Source organism: Podarcis raffonei, chromosome 1 (assembly GCF_027172205.1).
Source record: "Podarcis raffonei isolate rPodRaf1 chromosome 1, rPodRaf1.pri, whole genome shotgun sequence".
Lineage (NCBI taxonomy): Eukaryota > Metazoa > Chordata > Lepidosauria > Squamata > Lacertidae > Podarcis > Podarcis raffonei.
The window spans coordinates 72,998,094-73,017,230 of record NC_070602.1 but is presented as its reverse complement, the minus strand read 5'-3'; the positions used below and the strand labels follow the sequence as shown (position 1 = coordinate 73,017,230).

The 19,137-nt window shown below is 44.0% G+C and overlaps 1 protein-coding gene across 3 annotated transcripts in view; it reads right to left on the bottom strand.

Annotated features, from left to right (window-relative positions):
* Positions 1-19,137, bottom strand: part of OSBPL5 (oxysterol binding protein like 5) — a 168,094-nt gene that overhangs the window by 29,595 nt on the left and 119,362 nt on the right. For all 3 annotated transcript variants that reach the window (XM_053393507.1, XM_053393514.1, XM_053393498.1), the window contains exons 4-7: positions 13,272-13,352; positions 11,647-11,748; positions 9,459-9,662; positions 2,628-2,712 (exon numbers count right to left, since the gene is read on the bottom strand). In XM_053393507.1, coding sequence (XP_053249482.1) covers positions 2,628-2,712; positions 9,459-9,662; positions 11,647-11,748; positions 13,272-13,352 — 472 coding nt within the window. The remainder of the gene's footprint in view (positions 1-2,627; positions 2,713-9,458; positions 9,663-11,646; positions 11,749-13,271; positions 13,353-19,137) is intronic.

Below are 19,137 nucleotides of genomic sequence, written 5' to 3'. Positions count from 1 at the left end.
AGCATCACTGGTTGCGATAAAAGGCCCCAGCATTAATTTAGGGAGACATGTTATACCACCCCCCTGATCAAAATCTTCAGGGAGATCTTGAGATGAAGAATGAAATCAAGGAACAATCCGAAAAAAGAGACATTGTAGTAATGGGTGATTTCCACTACCTTCACACAGACTGGCTACATATGCCTTCCAGTCATGAGAAAGAGGCAAAATTGTGTGCCCTGGAACAGTTGATACTGGAACCAACCAGAGAGGTGGCGACCCTGGACTTAATCTTGCGGGGCACCCAGGATCTGGGTGCGAGATGTTTTGTTAAGCCAATTGGGGGCAGCGCCCGCGTGCTATTAAATTAAATATACAGGTAAACGGCCAGCTGCCAATAAAATCAAACATGGCTACGTTTGATTTCAAAAGAGGAAACTTTCCCAAGTTTTTGTCCTGCTTTCCCCTCAAACGGCTCTCCTGAAGAGGGCATATATATCTTGATTTTTCTCTATATACTGTATTTTCCCTTGTCCGTCTTCATGCTGACAAACAAGCACTCCTGTGAAACAGAGTGAGCAAGTGGAAAGGTGGGCAGACGGGGTGGAGGAAAGAAGGCAGGCCGCTGGCCCAGGCAGGTGGCGCAAGCAAACAGACCAGTGAAGCAGCCAGGGGGGTGGCCCAGGCAGATCTTCCCACACTCCCTGGGGTTGGTGCTGCTGCCACTGGTGTAGAGAGGGGAAATGAAGGGGAGGAAGTATTTCTTCCCTTTGTCCTCCTCTCCCCGCTAGACCAGTTCCTTAAGATTGCTGCTTAAGCACTCCACCAGAGAATTTAGATCATACCACTAGCAGATCCAGCAAAAGAATTAGAATAAATGGCACCTGCTGGAAGAAAATTTACGTCTGCCCAGGGAGCTGACTAATTACTATGGGCTCTTATTTGGCTAGTGCCTACACTATAACATAAATAATGGTTAGTTCAGCCCATTTGTTTGAGGCATTTCGATAAAACAGTCATTGAAAAACACAGCTGTAGGCCACACCATATTCACCCAGGGCAACTCAATTCCCACCAAAATGCCAAAGGAACAACAAATAGTAAGTGTTAGTAATCAGTGAATGTTATATGCAAAATATTGGCTGAAGACCAATATGGTTTTAGATTAACAAAGTTTGGCCTCTCATGGTTCCCTCCTCAGTGAACCTGGGTTAGCATTTTCTTTATGTGGTATGGCTCTAGAATAAGGCAACCTGAGTTCAAACTCTTGAAAGCAAACTGGAGTTGCCCTCGTATGCACACTCATCTGGGAGTGCAACCCATAGAACAAATGGGACTCACTTCTGATAAAGCATGCACAGTATTGCACTGTTATAATGGGCAAGAAGTCACCCACCCACCCTTCTCCTCTGAAGCTGCTATTTGCATTGAGAGGAAATCCTTTGACTGGCCCCAATGGGGGATATCTTCCCTATGTAAATAAGGGCACCAGAGGAGAAATTTGGGTCAGGACTGCAGCAGGGGAAGGAAAGGGTTAATTTACCCAGATGCTGGGATTCCAGTGGTTATCATCCCCCCTTCAGCTGCGAATTACATGTGAAAACATGCACACTAAATGCAAAGACACATTTGACTTCAAGCCTGGCTTGGCCCTAGCTTTCCTGAGCACTTTGGAGGAAGGACAAGGTACAAATGTGGTAAATGGATAAATCAGAGCATCCCATAACCCCCCCCCCAAAAAATATATAATTTTAAAATTGAGACTATGTAGGATAAACCAACAATACTCAGCACAGTGAGTATTTTACCAGTAATTTCAATCATCATCAAGATGCAGTTTTCAAGGATAGACAGGTCTAAATGAGGACCCAAAGGAGCAGGTTGCTGTTTGAGTACATAAGGCTGATTGCATGAAACTCATTGCAAGTAAAGGTTAGAGAAGCCCAAAGGCTATTGTACACAAGATAGGTCAATCCAGTCCACAGAAGCCAAAAGGAAAATGTTCTTATGCACACCTCTTTTTCCCCAGCTGGGATGACGGTTCTTAGACAAGAACTCTATGCTATCCCTCCCCAGCAACAGAATGACCGTATTACTTTACCCTGCACATTTTGTAACTACGTTAATGAAATGTCAAGTTAAATTGATCTTTAAGGAGATAATCGCTTTTATGGCATGGATTGATAGACAGTCATTGGAACTATTAAACTGCCGCAAAAGCCTGAGGGACCGGTTGGGTTTCATCTCTCTTCCGTGAGCTGCCTGCATCTGACCAGAAACTGAAATATGGGCTCCCCCCCCCCCAAAAAACCTAATTATATATTGTAGCTGTCTGGGGGAGGGGAACAAAGTAGGATGTGGAACATCAATACTAAGTGTTCTGCAATTCCTCCCAGTGCAAAGGTTTAGCATGGTAATGACAAAGAAAAACAACAACACCTTAAAGTCTTTTTTACCCTTGAAAATTTTGCACTCATTTCCACTGGATTAAAGGTGGTTTCCCCAGAGAGCGCATGACATGAATTACATGAAGCCCAATGCATGAATCATAAGGGGTCAAGCACATCTGCTTGCCCAGAAAGATCTGTATTGGTTAATTGGAAGAGAATGAATAGCATGTAGACATAGAGAAAAGGTCAAAAACTTACCATCTGATTCGGAAGCTGCCCTGAAGATCAAGTAGCTGCTTGGAAGAGGCTGTGTGATTGAGCCTACATTCTCTCCCTTTGGACCCTAGAGCGATGCATGAAAAGAAGAGAAACGTATTTTATCATTTTCCCATATCATTTCAGTTTATATTCTCTGCTTTTAATTAAATGAAACAAATGAAAAGTATGCAACCACCCTCCATTTCTGGGATAGAGCAAACTCCAAAATGCATTTAAAGGTAAAGGGACCCCTGACCATTAAGTCCAGTCGCGGACGACTCTGGGGTTGTGGCTCTCATCTCGATTTACTGGCCAAGGGAGCCGGCGTTTTTCCGCAGACAGCTTCCAGGTCATGTGGCCAGCATGACTAAGCTGTTTCTGGTGAACCAGAGCAGTGCATTTGGCTCTGTCTAAAATAGACGCCTCGTAGAATAGAGTTCTGAATCCCAGTGGGAAACTCCATGAGTATAGAAAGGCTCTCCACTTCTGAAAAATGCCCTTCAATTAATGGAAGGCTATATGTGTGGCCTGTGATAAAGGTGATTGGGAAGATTTGGGTGTCTATGAGGGTGGCCTCTGACACATTGCCCAAAGACACAGATTTGCATAAAGTAATTTATACATACAGATGCAAATTTAGAAGCAATCACTATGACTTAAATAAAAACACAATACATCTCAGCATAGTGGTGACCCAGTGGCTTGTGTGCCTACTCAAACAGCTATCCTGGTGGTAACTGTTGATAGGCACCTTAAAGGTCCCCCTGCTCTCCCTTGCTAGGAGTTTTGGTCTTCACAACAGAGACTCTCCAAACAGAGGAATGCCCTCTGTCAACTAGGACACACCCTTGGTGTGACTCAGGGTAACTCACCTCCTAAGATTGCTTGTTTATTTCTATATATTTGCTTGTTTTTTATTTTCTGTTTTTAGGTCACTCTCCCCCGAAGTCCTTCCAAGTGACAAAAGGGGAATAACCACTGCTCTGAGATCTTTAGGGGAAATATAGGGTGCAACTGAATGTAAGTGTGTGAGACAGAGAGAAAGAGGGAGAAGGGAGAAGGGGGAAGCCAGGTCTCTTGGTAGCTTTGGAAACTGCCCTTCTGTCATGGGGGGAATCTCAATCTTCCACCCTGACAATATCAAAAGACAGGTCAGCATGCAAACAGAGTTGTCTGAATGAAAGTGACTATTTCATAGCTTCGCCATGACTGGAACATCTCTCACATAAGCTCCTGGCTCATCAGAGATGAGCAATCTCAAGAGATATTTTTAAAAAATAAGCTTTCATTTATTAATTCACTCAGTTGCAAACAATAGTCAAATAATGGAGGGTAATGAGGAGAGCCCTGCCCAGAATTTTGAAGAGCAGGGGGGTGGCGAAGGATCCGTGGCACTATTAAAGGTGGCCCATGAGTGACTAACCATGACTGTACAATGAGTATTGTACTGTATTTCCTGTGTAACACTCAGGTGCCTTCGCAAAATACCTCAAGAGCACTTCACTTCCGCAAAATACCTCAAGAGCACTCAGCATCAGGATCCCAATAGCATTCATTTAAACTTAGCCATGACCCATCAAAGCTAATGCACTAGCAGTTCCTAGACTAAAGAGTCACTGGGAAGCTGTTGTGGTGTCCCTTTGGGACCCAGCACCTCCTCATCCTTCTGCCATTTCACTAGCAGATGGACTGGAGAACAGGAGGCATCTCCAGACTGCTGGTTTCTTCCTGGGTGCATTCTGCAACATATCATTACCACAATAATAGAGCATTAGTGATGGATTGATACTGGACAGTCCACACATCACTCAGCTTAGCTAGCTGTTCTGTGATACTTCCCCATTGTTATTGCATTAATTTTAATTAAATTTGTATACCACCCTCCATCCATAGACCTCAGGGTGATTTGCAACATAAAAATATAAGATTTTTATTTTTATTTTTATTTTTTAATCACAATAAGAAGCAAGCCAATAACCCCCCTCGTCACACATTTCTACTGCAATTTACAGTGTTCAAAGTGTTTCATGTACATAATATCAGTAATGCTTAAAAACAACCCTGCAATGTAGTTATCACCCCCATACTGCAAGGAGAGAGGGCTTGTCTACCTAAGCAAGTTCATGGCAGAAATGAAAACTGACCTGGGGTCATTACTGTTCACAGCACTATCCTAACCACAGCTAAGCCCTATTGAATTCAGTGCGGCTTACTCCCAAGCAAGTTGGGTTAGAATTGCTGCCTTATACACTACCCTAGATGCTACTCAATTGTTTTTTTAGTTGACAGATAATTTAAAACGCTTTGGTGTTATAAAGAAGTGACTCTAACCCTTACTCCAACTAAAAATATTAGCACGATTCCTCCCCCCCCCCATATCTCTTATATAGGTAAAGGTAAAGGTACCCCTGCCCGAACGGGCCAGTCGTGACCGACTCTGGGGTTGCGTGCTCATCTCGCTTAAGAGGCCGGGAGCCAGCGCTGTCCGAAGACACCTCCGGGTCACATGGCCAGCGTGACGAAGCTGCTCTGGCGAGCCAGCACCAGCGCAGCACACGGAAACGCCGTTTACCTTCCCGCTATAAAGCGGTACCTATTTATCTACTTGCACTTAGGGGTGCTTTCAAACTGCTAGGTGGGCAGGAGCTTGGACCGAACGATGGGAGCTCACCCCGCTGCGGGGATTCGAACCGCCGACTATACGATCGGCAAGTCCTAGGCACTGAGGTTTTACCCACAGCGCCACCCGCGTCCCTTATATAAAAAAGCCCAAAACCATTCATATCCAGAATGTATCAAGTGTTTCCCAAAACCCAGCTTTCAGATTAAAACTAGCAAAAGGGAAAAGGCCACTAGAAGTACTGCCAGTTCATATTAATGTCAGCTGCAGCATTGTGATCTGCTAAGCTGAATGATGAGATTCCCAGCTCTGCTCATTTTGTCTATTATGTCTCCATAGCAATAGCTTCAGTTTCATTCACAAGCCCATCTTGCAAAAGAGAAAAGATGTCTTAGCCTGGCCTCTTCCAGGGAGGGCAAGTAAATAAATGTACTCATTCCCTGACAGATTTTTAGGTATTAAAAACTAGGTCAGAAAATGTGTTGCTTCAGCAGTTCGAATTGTCAGATCATCTCTAGATCAGCATGATCGGTGGTAGCCTCTTATTTCATTCCCCACTTTTCTGGTCCTCAGGAGCAAAATCTAAAAAATTGCAATAAATATTTTTTCCTTATGCAAAACTGCAATGAATAAATAAATCCTACAGTCCATGTTTGGCCACCTGTGATGCTAACTGTTGATACACATTCCATATGAACCTTTAAAAGCTTCTCAATATTCAACATATCTGGAATTTGAAGTATTCCATTAGGCAGCTTGGCTTCTGTAAGAAAGCTGAAGAAACTCCCTGATTTTGACTGGTCAAGCAATTCTTGCACACTTAACTCAGTCAACTCATTTTCTTCCTGAGTAAACAAGTTTAGGATTAAATGATCAACACCCCTTAAAAGAGCATTTTAAAAGGATGTCCCAAACTGCTCTCACTTTAAAGTGTTCATGTCAGAGGAAAGCTATGACATGTAGCTCAAAAGACCATCCCTGATGACAAAAATTGAGTCTCAGTACTGAACCTCAAAGCTGGTGAAGTTCTCTCGCGATACAACCCCATCAAAGGTTTCACTTAAGGAGTCATTAGACTGGAAGTGCCACAGCTTGCTAATCATACACACTGCATTACCTCCTGTGGTCAAGCTAGTGTCAAACATATTGCTCTGGTTTCCTTTGGACCACATAAGTAAGGCTGAGAGGTGGGTCTTGTTGTCCGGCAGCCCAGGACCTACAAACACACTGCCCAGGCTTGCGCACCGGGGAGGTCACTTTGGTGCTGCTAATGCAGCAGTTTGACTTCACCCCTGAAGGCGCACTCCATTGTCTCTCGAGACAGACAGACATGTCACAAAAAAGGAAAGTTGTCAGGCCTTCTCTCTGAGGTGACATATTTTCAGGAAGTATGCAATTTTCAGAGCGGGAACACTTTCAGCTTGCCATGTGAAAACTAGGGGTGGAATAGTGACACATCAGATTTGGTTATGTTATGACAGGGGTCAGCAAGCTTTTTCAGCCGTGGGGCAGTCCACTGTCCCTCAGACCATGTGGTGGGGTGGGCTGGACTATATTTTTTTTTGGGGGGGGAAATGAATGAATTCCTATGCCCCACAAATAACCCAGAGTTGCATTTTAAATAAAAAGACACATTCTACTCATGTAAAAACACGCTGATTCCCAGACCGTCCGCGGACCGGATTGAGAAGGTGATTGGGCCGGATCCGGCCCCTGGGCCTTAGGTTGCCTACCCATGTGTTATGACATCACTGATGGTTCACCTGGAAGGAGGCAGGCTTAAGGTACCCAGGTCTAATGCTTTATTAAGGAGGTCAAAAGCAGACCAATTTGTTCATGGGTCCAATTTAAAAGGCGATAATGCAAACATCACAGCAAGACCCTTTGTGACAAAAAAAGAGAGAGGTTTCTAACGACTGCCAACATTTCTCCATGAGATAAATATTTCATAGAATCATAGAATCATAGAGTTGGAAGAGACCACAAGGGCCATCGAGTCCAACCCCCTGCCAAGCAGGAAACACCATCAGAGCACTCCTGACATGCGGTTGTCAAGCCTCTGCTTAAAGACCTCCAAAGAAGGAGACTCCACCACACTCCTTGGCAGCAAATTCCACTGTCGAACAGCTCTTACTGTCAGGAAGTTCTTCCTAATGTTTAGGTGGAATCTTCTTTCCTGCAGTTTGGATCCATTGCTCCGTGTCCGCTTCTCTGGAGCAGCAGAAAATAACCTTTCTCCCTCCTCTATGTGACATCCTTTTATATATTTGAACATGGCTATCATATCACCCCTTAACCTCCTTTTCTCCAGGCTAAACATGCCCAGCTCCCTTAGCCGTTCCTCATAAGGCATCGTTTCCAGGCCTTTGACCATTTTGGTTGCCCTCCTCTGGACACGTTCCAGTTTGTCAGTGTCCTTCTTGAACTGTGGCGCCCAGAACTGGACACAGTACTCCAGGTGAGGTCTGACCAGAGCAGAATACAGTGGCACTATTACTTCCCTTGATCTAGATGCTATACTCCTATTGATGCAGCCCAGAATTTGCAAGTGAACAACTCGGTGTTTCAAGTTCATTATTAGGATTAATTACAACACACATTGTGTTTCAATATTTTAAAGGCCCCAATTGAATTGAAGCGACTATCAGCTAATTTGACCAATATTTTTTGCATTGTAGGCAGAATTCACAGATAACCATTACAAAATGCATGTTGGGGGTTTCCATTGTGGAAGGCATCTTTCTCTGCACCTCCCTCCTTTTTATGTAGTGGGGTTGTTGTTTTTTTGGTTGTTTTTTTTTTTTGGCATAACAAGCAGGATCAAGAAGAGGGGCAAAGCTCAGTGTTGCAGCATCTGCTTTGCACACAGGAGGCCCCAGGTTAAATCTCTGGCGTCTTTAGGTAGGGATGGGAAAGTCTCCCCCTCTGAAATCCCAGAGAGCTGCTGGCAGTCAGAGTTGACTACATGGAGTTAGACAGAAAATTTGTCCGACTTGCTAAAAGGCAGATTCTTATGTTTCTAACTTGAATACAATTCTTCATGATTTTTGGCTGATCCTATGAAAAGCTAATACCTTGCATGGAATTTTTGTTTTGCCTTCCAAAACACAATCTTTTTACTTCAGAGCACTTTGGCATGTTAGAATGTAAAGGAAAGAAAGAAAGAACAGAATGTTTCATTTCCAAACAAGAATGGGTCTGTTCTGAGTGGCCAGCTATGAGACATTTACCTGGATGTCTGTGGTTCCATTTTTGACATATATTTCTAATGCCAGCATGAAAAATGATATCAGCTCTCCAAGCATAAATGTGGCCCCATTTATAGTCTCTTGTGATGGAGCAATCAGCACTGCATTAATTTAGACTGAAAATGTTCCTCACAGTATCTTAGCTGTCAGTCTGCAGACTTGCTACTTTTAGGAATGGACCAGATTCAAGTGTGGTTAAGCACTGTTCCCTCAGAGCAGATGTTAATAATCTCTGAACGTGTCAGAAGGTGGTGAGGAGCCAGTCTCATTCATCACAGCTGGCGGCAAATGCTATTTATTTATGTCTCAGGGAAAGAGCGTCATTTCTTGACAATGTTGCTTGGATTACTTATAAATAGAAGTTGTAAGATCTTCAGGCAGTAATATCTTCACTGGTCCCAGAGGCCCACAAAAAGTTCAAGGCTCTATTGTACTAGAGGCATATAAATACAATGCCCAATATTGTGTCCCCTTAGAGGTTCCAACCTAGTTAGACCAGGACAGATGTAGCATGAAAGGAAATATCACTTTACATGTGGACAATTGACCACCTACCTACCTACCTATCTTCTCCTCCTCCTTGAAGGCAACAAGCACAGGTTAAGGACACATTTCAGCCTACCAAAAGCACTCAAAGAAAGTGCAGAGCAGTGGCATAGAGGGCATAGCCTAGAAAGGATCCCGAGGGCCTTAAACAGAAGCCTGCAGGGTTATATTTGTCCTCCGGCCCTGAAGTTTCCCACTCCTGATCTATCATGAGGAATGCTCCCAAAAAGAGAATTCTGCTGAAATCTCTCTTGATTTTACTGAGGTTTCCCTTCCCCACAATAAATCCCAGTCACAAATTCTTCAAGATTCAGACCCCCGATAGCTGCCAGAGCTACTCCCGAGCCTGCTTGGGGCCTGTTGTTTTCTCCTCAAGGAAGCTCAACATTTGTTGCCAAGTTTGGGCCTTGCACTTACCTTCACAGCCCAAATGGACTGATCCAGCGGGTGAAAAAGTTTGAAACAGAAGCCGTCCTTTTTGGAGGGTCTCTCAATCAGCTCACAGGAATGAAGCAAGATGGTGCCCACCCACTGCCCGACCTTTGGTGTTTTGTAGATCAGCAGGACTCCGGGTTTCAGCACACACCACAACTTGGTCCAGCTTTTCAGAGTCCCACGAATCTGAGTGGGGGGAGGGGGGAAGGAATTAGGAGGAATTATTCACCTCTCTACTCAAGTCAAGTCACTATCCAGCAAAGCAGTTTTAGATAGCCCCTATTCAGTGAAATATTCTTGTTTAATAGAGTCAGAGAACGATGCAGCCATACCGAAAGGGAGCTCTATTCTCCCCAGTGGCTTCTCACGCTGTACAATTTCTCATGAAGTAACTTGGGGCTGAAGCAAAACTCCCAGGGGAAGCTGCCTGCGAAGAAAAGGGCTGGTTTTCACTAAGCAGCTCATTAAAGGTAAAGGGACCCCTGACCGTTAGGTCCAGTCGCAGACGACTCTGGGGTTGCGGCACTCATCTTGCTTTACTGGCCAAGGGAGCCGGCGTACAGCTTCCGGGTCATGTGGCCAGCATGACTAAGCCGCTTCTGGCGAACCAGAGCAGCGCACGGAAATGCCGTTTACTTTCCCACCAGAGCAGTACCTATTTATCTACTTGCACTTTGACATGCTTTCGAACTGTTAGGTTGGCAGGAGCAGGGACTGAGCAATGGGAGCTCACCCCGTCATGGGGATTCGAACTGCCGACCTTCTGATCGGCAAGCCCCAGGCTCTGCAGTTTAGACCATAGCGTCACCCGTGTCCCATAAGCAGCTCATTAAGAGGGTGCAATTTTGCTAAGACCCCAAGACATTTATGCAGCATTTCCCTGGAGAGACTATAGCCTCTTACATCCAAAAGGACAATGCATGCTGAAGTCACTTAATTTTTTACATTTCCAGGGTTTCGGGGGTGGGGGGGAGTCTTCTCCTCCTACTTCCCACCACCACCACCACAGCAGCCTAGCTAGTGTTTTAGTGGCTCCCTAGAAAGGTTGCAGAAAACCTCAAACAACCATAGGAGCCCATTTCTCTTTCACGTATCTTATGGATACGTTGTTTGGTTCTGAGATCAGAGTATATTTCCTCCACGTGCTAGCAGGGAGGGGACAAACAGATCAGAAAGGCACATTTAAAGTGAACCAATAACTATGGCTAATGGAAGCCAGTGTCAGTAAGAACTTCATGCCAGTAATAGATCTGATCACCAGAGATCAGAAGGTGACTTCATGACTGCGTTGTTATGTAAGGGTTTGGCCCTGCAAGAATGCAGAGTGATGGCGTAATTAGTGGGAAGCTGTAATTTAAAGGAAATGATTAGAAGTTTCAACAACAAGAACGTGTGGCTTATATCAAAGGTCACTAACCTTTCTGAGCCTATGGGCATATGTGCAAACAGGAGAAACCGCGGTGAGCATCTCTGACACAAATGACAACCTGCCCTATGCTTCTTTTGAGGCTAATTTCAGACTCATTGAGCACCAGGGAAGACCTCTGTGGGAACATATACATGTGCCTCATTGGCAATCCGAGCTTTATATAAATACACAAGGCCACCAGTTCAGCCTTTGGCATCTCCAAATAAAGGGAGGTTGGTTAGCAAGGCTGAAGAGATACTTCTGCCTGTAGTGTTTAGACTTGTTGGGCTGGATGGACTGTTGATCTGAGAGCATGAAAATAGCTCTTTCATTTTCTGCTTAAAAATATCCATCATTCCTACATTTTCTGCCTAAAGAATGCATTTCCATAAATGTCAGAATTAACATTGTAATGATTTTCAGAAAATTGGTCTCCTCTCCCCACACCACCACCAGAAAAGGGCACTTAACTAATTTGGAAGGCATTCTGAACGAAAGGAAGTCCTTGGCGAGCCAACAGTCAGGCTATCTGTCTTCCTAACCATTTCCCTTGCTCCCCTAGTCTAAATTTTATTGCTCATTTTGACATTTATAAGTTTTGGATCAAAAAATATAGTATTTGAGTCATCAGGTTTTATTCTCCAAACAGGACTATTTGTAAGCAGCAAGCAACCTTCGGAGAGAAGGCAGCTGATGGATTATGATCGAACAACCCTAAGAGTAGCTGGATCTTCTTAAAATGATGCTTTATACTAAGATTACCTTCAGCCAATCTGCCATAATGACCACACTGGGATCTTTCAAAGCACTGAAGAGTTGCTTGGTCGCTCTTTTCTTTTCCTGCCTGTAATTCTTCTTCTGTACCTGTTACAGAGATGGGGGAAAGAGGGGTAAAAACACTCATGAACACAGTTTTCTTCTTTCTCCTATGCTAGCAAAAAAAAAAAAGTGGGTGAAAAACTGAGGAGAGAAGATGAGACCATGGCATTCATTTAGAGAAACAACTCGCATTGTAGGGAGTGAAACAGTGGCTGGGACAGCAAGTGCTTTATTATCTGGTAAAATTGCTATTGATTTTGGCCTCTTACTTAATGCGGTTCCACAGCTGCTTGGAACAAATCCTTTTTACTCGAGGAGGCAGCGCAACATAGTCAGATGAGGACCTGGGAGACAAAGACTCAAAACCCTACTTGGCCATGGAGCTGAATGAGTAACCGTGAGCCAGTTATATTCTGGCAACAGGGCAGAATATGAATCCTTCATAGCCACTTCCATTGATTTTAATTAAGGAGTCCAGGTACTGGGCATATCAAGCCTTACTGAGTACCATAGGAAAACAATTCACTTTCAGACCCAGCTTCGGAATTCTCCAGATTTTGTTTATTTTTCTGTAAGTATTAATTTATGGATCACTTTTGCTTAGACGTGTCTAATATACGTGTGTATGATTTGCACACATATCATAAAAACCAGATAAAATAGTTTTGAAAGCAGCAGAAGAACAACAACAACAACTGAAAACAAGTTTAAAATCAATACAAAATGAATACTGAAAGGCAGAGGATTTTTCATTCAGCTGGAAAAGCTTGTCAAAGCAAGCATGGGTGCTTGTTGTATCTCAACAGGAATGCTGTTCCAGGGAACAAGGGAAGCCACAATGAAAGCCCTGCCCCAAGTGCCTGTAGAGCGGGGCTTCTAATGTTTTTGGGACTTTAAGGAGAAATGCTCCTGCAGAACACAGTGACCTACTGGGCATACAAGGGCAGGTTGAGCATATAAGGAAGGGATGGGGGTTATAAGTAAACTGGTTTTGCATTGTTGTTTCACTGGGAACTTGTACCTCCACCATTGTCGCCAGTTGTAGTGTTAATAAAGCCCATGTATGACATGTGTGACATTGACCAGAGACCACTGACAGCTCAAAGAAAGGATTAAAATTATCCTATTATTGGTAAGATTCTTCTGGAAAATATAGCTGAAGAAAAGAGCTACCCTATGCACGGCAAAGTTGTAATTTGAATTAATTACATCCTATCCCCTTTTAAAATGTGTTTTTTTCGGGGAGCCTATTGGGTTGTTGTTTTTATTTTTATTATGTATTTTGTGGTTTTATATCTTGATTTTATTCTGTGAACCGCCCTGAGAACCCCAGGTATAGGACGGTATATAAATTCAATAAATAAAAAAGTAAAAAAATAATAAAAGCAAACTAATCCACAGGGAAGAAAGAGCAGTGTAAAAAAGAAGAAGAAAGAAATCTAGCCTTGCTGTGATACTCCAGAGACGTGGCCTATGGCCCAAAGAGAAAGAGGTTCCAGTCCCTCGAGCGACAGCTTCGCACACAAATAGAATAAATATTCTTTTCCACACATCTAAAATATACGTACCTTCAAAGTCTCCTTCTTGTTGCTTTTGCCAGTGGGAGATACACACTCTTTATCAGACCCATTGCAAAATTTGTATTCAATCTAGAATGGAAGGAATGGCAAGATTTTAGGCTCCTTAAAATAAAATACAAAAAGGAACCAGTCAGCAATGGTTATCAATATTCATCTAACCACGAAGTAAAGAAAATGCAGTACTGAGTAGTTACCAACATGTACCAGAACTGGGTCCCTGCCCTGAGTCCAGGGGCCAAAATAATCCTGGGCACCTCGGTCTGAAACCCCCATGCCAAGACCACTAGGGACAGAGCCAGATCCCAAAGCCTTTGATCTTTCCCCTTCTATCTGCCTTCAGGATCAGTCAGGATTTCATATAACATGGGCACTGACACAAATCACGAAGAATGCAGACCTCATTTGTAAACCAAGGATTGGAATGTGTGTGGCTCAGTGGCAGAGTATTTCATTTTCATGCAGAAGGTCCCAAGTTCAATCCCAAGGATCTCCAGGTAAGACTGGAAGAGATCCAAGTGCGAAACCCCAGAGACCCATGGCCAGTCAGAGAAGACAATAGGTTGACCAGTGCTCTGAATCAGTATGATGCAGTTTCCTGTGTTCCTAAGAAATTAGACCATGGTTTATAAGCATGTTCTCAAGTTAGGCAATTTCGGGGGAATCAGATTTGCTCCAATCATGGCTTGTCTCAGTGCAGATGGAACATATAACCACAGCTAATGATGGGAAGTTGGTCCACAGAGGGAGGAGCGAGCGCAAGCTGTTCCCTAAGGTTAAGGGATCAGTGGTATTACATCCTTACAGAGCCTTATAAAGACACCTGTCCCCTAGTTAAGTCACCATCACCCACCATTGACTTCAGTGGCTTCAGATGCAATGGGATGCCACAGTTTCTCACTAGGTGAAAGAACCATGGTGAGTTTGGGCTTGCACATTCTCCTTTTCTACCCTGCCCTTGCACAGCTGCAAGGAGGCTAGAAGCGCTCACTTTCACTTTTCAACAAATCACAGCTCCTTGCTGCATGCAAATGTTGGAGTTTGTTTAAACCAACTGTGATTTCAGATCCTGGTTCAGTCTATCAAACCACAGTTCCATTGTAACAGGAAGCTGTGGTTTGTTTAAGACTGAAAACAAAGAGCAGGAAGGAATTTCTTCCTCACAGCAGCAAGAGAGAAAGAGGAAGGGGATGGGGGGGGGAGGTCTACAAACCCAAAGCTCACACAGGTTCTGTTCACAGAGGGGGAAAGCATGGACTCCCATTATGTACAAACCAGGCCCTATATGCAAAAGGAGATGAAGGCAAGATAGCCAAATCCATTTACTCTTGGATAAAAGCAGAAAAAACCCAACCCAAATAGCTCTGCATACACACATTTATGCTTTGGGAAGTGATGTTTTGGCAATAGTAAATGTCCCTAGAATGCTTGGACTCTTAGCACAGTATTCAACTCAGGGAATACAAGGAACATTTTGTTCCTGAAACTACACCGGCCTGGACTCTCTCTGTTTCGGAGTTTCCTGCCAACTGTGACTGGTCCTGGTTTCTTTGACTGCTGGATATATAGCAAGCAGTTACATGTATCAGGACCGACACATTCCACTGGTGAAGATAGCTATCGTCATCTTCTGAAGGTTAAAAGGCAAACAGTGAGACTACATTGTAGTGCTTATCGTCATTTGCATCTTGTTCCTAGAATGCTGGCAAAATGGGAAATTGGAAGGATATCCAACTATGCTCCTGCTCTTTCCTATTGTGCCTGTAGGAATTGGTTTCTGAGCTCCTCAAGACTTGGGTTTTGGTGTGTGTGTGTGTGTGTGTATTCTGCAACATGTTCTTGACACAAAATTAACGCACTAATGGTGGATTTATACTGGATCACCCACACATCATTCCGCTTTACTAGTTGTTCTGTGATGCTTCCCCAATCATAACACATTATTGGTGTCTGGAAAGGCTACAGTGCAACAAACGTGGAGACACCCTCCCCCCACAAAAAACCCTGAAAGTTTGTGGTATGAAAAGTTACAGGATTTCAACAAGAAGTTACAGGGCATGCATTAATTGGAAATGAAGCACTATGATCACCCCAAAACTTGAAAGCAGGAGCACATATGACCACCCTAATAGCATCATGAGCACAAATCATCAGTAAAAAGCACCTCTAGAGGATGAGCCTCTGAGCAAATGATGTACTAATTTACTATAACATTGGTGGTTTCTATTTTCAGCTTTAAAATTTCCCTGCTTCTCAGATGGCAAAAACTAAAATACACGTGCTTAGGTAGCACAGGGTACAGCAGTCTGCAGTTCCCACTCTCTCTAGGGGCTCATCCACACTTTGCTCATCCTGTGCCTAGAATGCACAAGAGGTTTTCCATTTGCCCTGCTGCTTTCCCTGGGAAAACCTGCTCTTTACCACTGAATCAGAGCAATCTATCAATACAATACATGGAAAACCTAATTGACATTTGCTCCGATTCAGCAGGAGAGAGTGGGTGTCTCCAGGGGGAAGTGGTAGGACTAGACGAAGTCTGGATGAGCCCTAGTATTCAATAGCTTCTCTGTTTTCCTTTTACAAAAAAACGAAGCAGCAATCCTATGTCCACTTTCTTCCAAGAAAGCTCACCTATAGAGTGAGCCTTATTGCTGAGCAATTTAGGTCACTTCCTGTACTTTGTTTAGGAGACCCTTAAGGATCTGCAGTTTGCAGGATTAATTGGGGAGGGGCATGAATGTGATATAAGGGCACTTTAAATGGATAGTGTTGATGAGCCCTTATTTCTAGAAGGGAAACAGCAAAACTGACTTACTACAGATGTTATAGTGCCTCAGAGGCTGCTTCTTTTCCTCTTAAGCAAACTGACCTTAAGACATTATAAATGGATAAAAAGGATATGAAAGACCAGCAACAGGTGACCAATGTCAATGATCAACTGCTCGGACTCTGGGTGCTGCAAAAGGGACAGAAGCTAATTAAATGAATTAGGACGAGGCCAAAGGGATGAACTTGCTTGCAACACCAAAGCACTACTGGTTGCATAAGGAACTGGTGAATTTGTGGCTTATTCCAAAATGGACAGCTGCTCAACTGATACTTGACATTAACCAGCTGGTTTTGCAAAGGGGAGAAACAAACAAACAAAACCCAAACCCACTGCTAGAAAAAGTATAGTACCCCTCAAGTCTGTTACTGTGTTGTAACTGTGACAGTCTGTGACTCTGCAGCGCAGTTCTTCATTTCTCATTCACGGTGGCTGCTGTGGTGAGGAAAAACAAGACTGCACACTTCTTGTCCTTATCTTTGTGGCACACCTTGCTACACATTTTCCCTGTACTTATTTATCATGTGCCTGGCCACGGCAGCCTGAATTCTTCCCTCCCTCAGTCACCCCAAAGCCTCCTGATGTCTTAAGCAATTCCATGTACTCCTCTTGCTGCCTGTTGTGCCTGGGAACTCACCCACAGAACACTTAAATGGGGGACCAGCACCCCTCCAGATGTTCCTAGAACTCTCATCATCCTTGGTGATGCTGGATGAGGGCCCACCGACATCTGGAGGACTGACTTAAACCCTTGCCCTCTCTTCCCGCAGACCTCACCTCAACACTCACCTTTACCCTAAAGCAAATGGGTTACCCCAAAGGTTGCAATCCCTTGCTGAAATGAAACACAAGCACTGAGCTTGCGACAAGGGGGAGGCCATATCTAGGGCACCCTGCTTTACATGTAGAAGGTCCACAATTCAATCCTTGGCCCTTCCACTTTCAAGGATCAGCCAGCAAGTGATGGGAAATATTCTGGACAGGTGGTGACTACCGAGTTGGATGGGAAAAGAGCTTGATTTGGCCTAAGGCAGCTTGCTGAGTTCTTATAAATCAAGGGTAGCCAACCTGTTGCTCTCCAGATATTGTGGACTACAACTCCCATCAGCCCCTGCCAGCACAGCCAATGGTGAAGGATGACTGGAGTTGTAGTCCACAGCATCTGGAGGACCAGCTGGGTATCCCTGTGGTCAATCACATTCCACATGAAACTTCTCATTTGTTGAAGTTATTAGGTACCCCACTGTGGCAGGTTAGATAGGGGCTGAGGTTATTATTATTATAATTTTCCAAGGCTGCCTACCTAGTGCCTGGTTTAAGAAGTTTAGGCTGTGAAACGCTAAACACTCTTGCCTGGGAATAAGCCTCATTGATCTCAATGGGATTTGCTTCCCATGTGCTGGTTTGCTCTGTTAGGCTCCAAACAGAGACTTTGCCCCATCTTAAAATGATTAAGAAATCTCGTGCTCCTGCAGTTAATGTTTCATTACTCTAACTGCTGCTTCTTTCTAAAGAACATAGTTTATGTTGTTTTTTCCCCAGACTTATTGAAGCATTGCAAGTCACCTTGAAAATACTTGTTTACGAAGGTGATACAATAACTGCATATAATTGCACTTGCTTGCTTTCACACAGAGTGGCCACTTACATAGGAATATAGTTTGCTGTGACATGTGAATCGGCTGGAAACAGATAAGCACCTTTGCAGCACAATGGCAGGGTTCCTTTACATTGTGACTGTTTGGTCACCTGTTTTACCAAACGTGTCCTTAAATGTTTTCTGCCACATGTTCCAAAAGTCACCCTGCATGAGAATTTTGACAAGTGGTACTAAGGCTCCCCCATATTTTCCCATGCGAATTGATAGCTTGTATGTCAATAATCTCTGTTCGGTGACACTGTGCAATGAAAGAATTCTTTTATGCACAGCAAGATCAGAATCAATCATCTGGTTCCCTAAACAAAGAACCAGGAAATAGTGGCAAAATGCACAAAGCAATGCACAAAGGAATAGAAAGAACTAAAATATCCACTTAGTAGCAACACTAACAATCTGTGTATGTACAGTTGGAGCAACAACAAGCACTGAATAATACAAAACTAGTCACAGGGTTCATCCAAACTTACCTTTTGCTCTGCTGTTTCTAGGCACAGGGAGGCGGAGCTTCATGCTCCGGCACGGGGGGGGAGATCAGGCGGGGCGGGGCTAGTGTGCATCCTGGGGGCGTGGCACGCAGCCTGCGGGGGCATGGCACCCAGTGCAGGCGGGGGGCAGCCGCGATGGCACCCCACCATGATCGCGCTGCCGGGGGCGGTGCAGTCCCCCCGCACTCCTCTTCCTCCCCCACTGGGCACAGGTTTGTGCTTTAAAGATTGGAGCACTCTTTTTTCCCCTTTCTTTTTTGCCCTCTGGCTTTCCTCAGGAGAACCCACTCTTTAACAGAACAAACGGCAATTTGTGTTTTCTGTGGATTGGCATTTGCTCTGATTCAGTGATAAAGAGCAGGCTTTAGTGAGGAAAGTATCGGGCCAAAAAAGAAAAAGAAACACTTAAGTCACAGAATTTTAGTTTAAAGCATGGACCTGTGCCTAGAGTCGCGGCATAAAATAAAGTCTGGATGAGCCCAAAGTCACCTGCATTGTAGCACTTAAACTTAAAGAAAGGGACAAACTTTTCTACATGACAGGCTTGTTGTTTGTACTCGTGCTATAGCTACTGTTAACTGTGGCCGACCTTCAAACTAGAAGAAGATATGACTTAAAGAAGATGATGTGCATGGGCATGAAGAGAGGCGTTCTTGCAACTGTGGAACTCCCCTCCACTTAAAAACTGTAGAGGGTCAGAAGAGTGGAACAAGAAATTTCTCTGTTTGGGCTAGTCAACAGTCAGTTTAAAGAGGTGAGGGCTCATTTTCATTTCCTTGGGTATTTTTGTTTTTGTTGGCTTGGGTCCAAGGCACCGTGGAGTAAGTCCCATAAGCCCCAAGAAGACTTAGATTTTGTTTTTCTTGAACAGCAAAGCCACCTGGT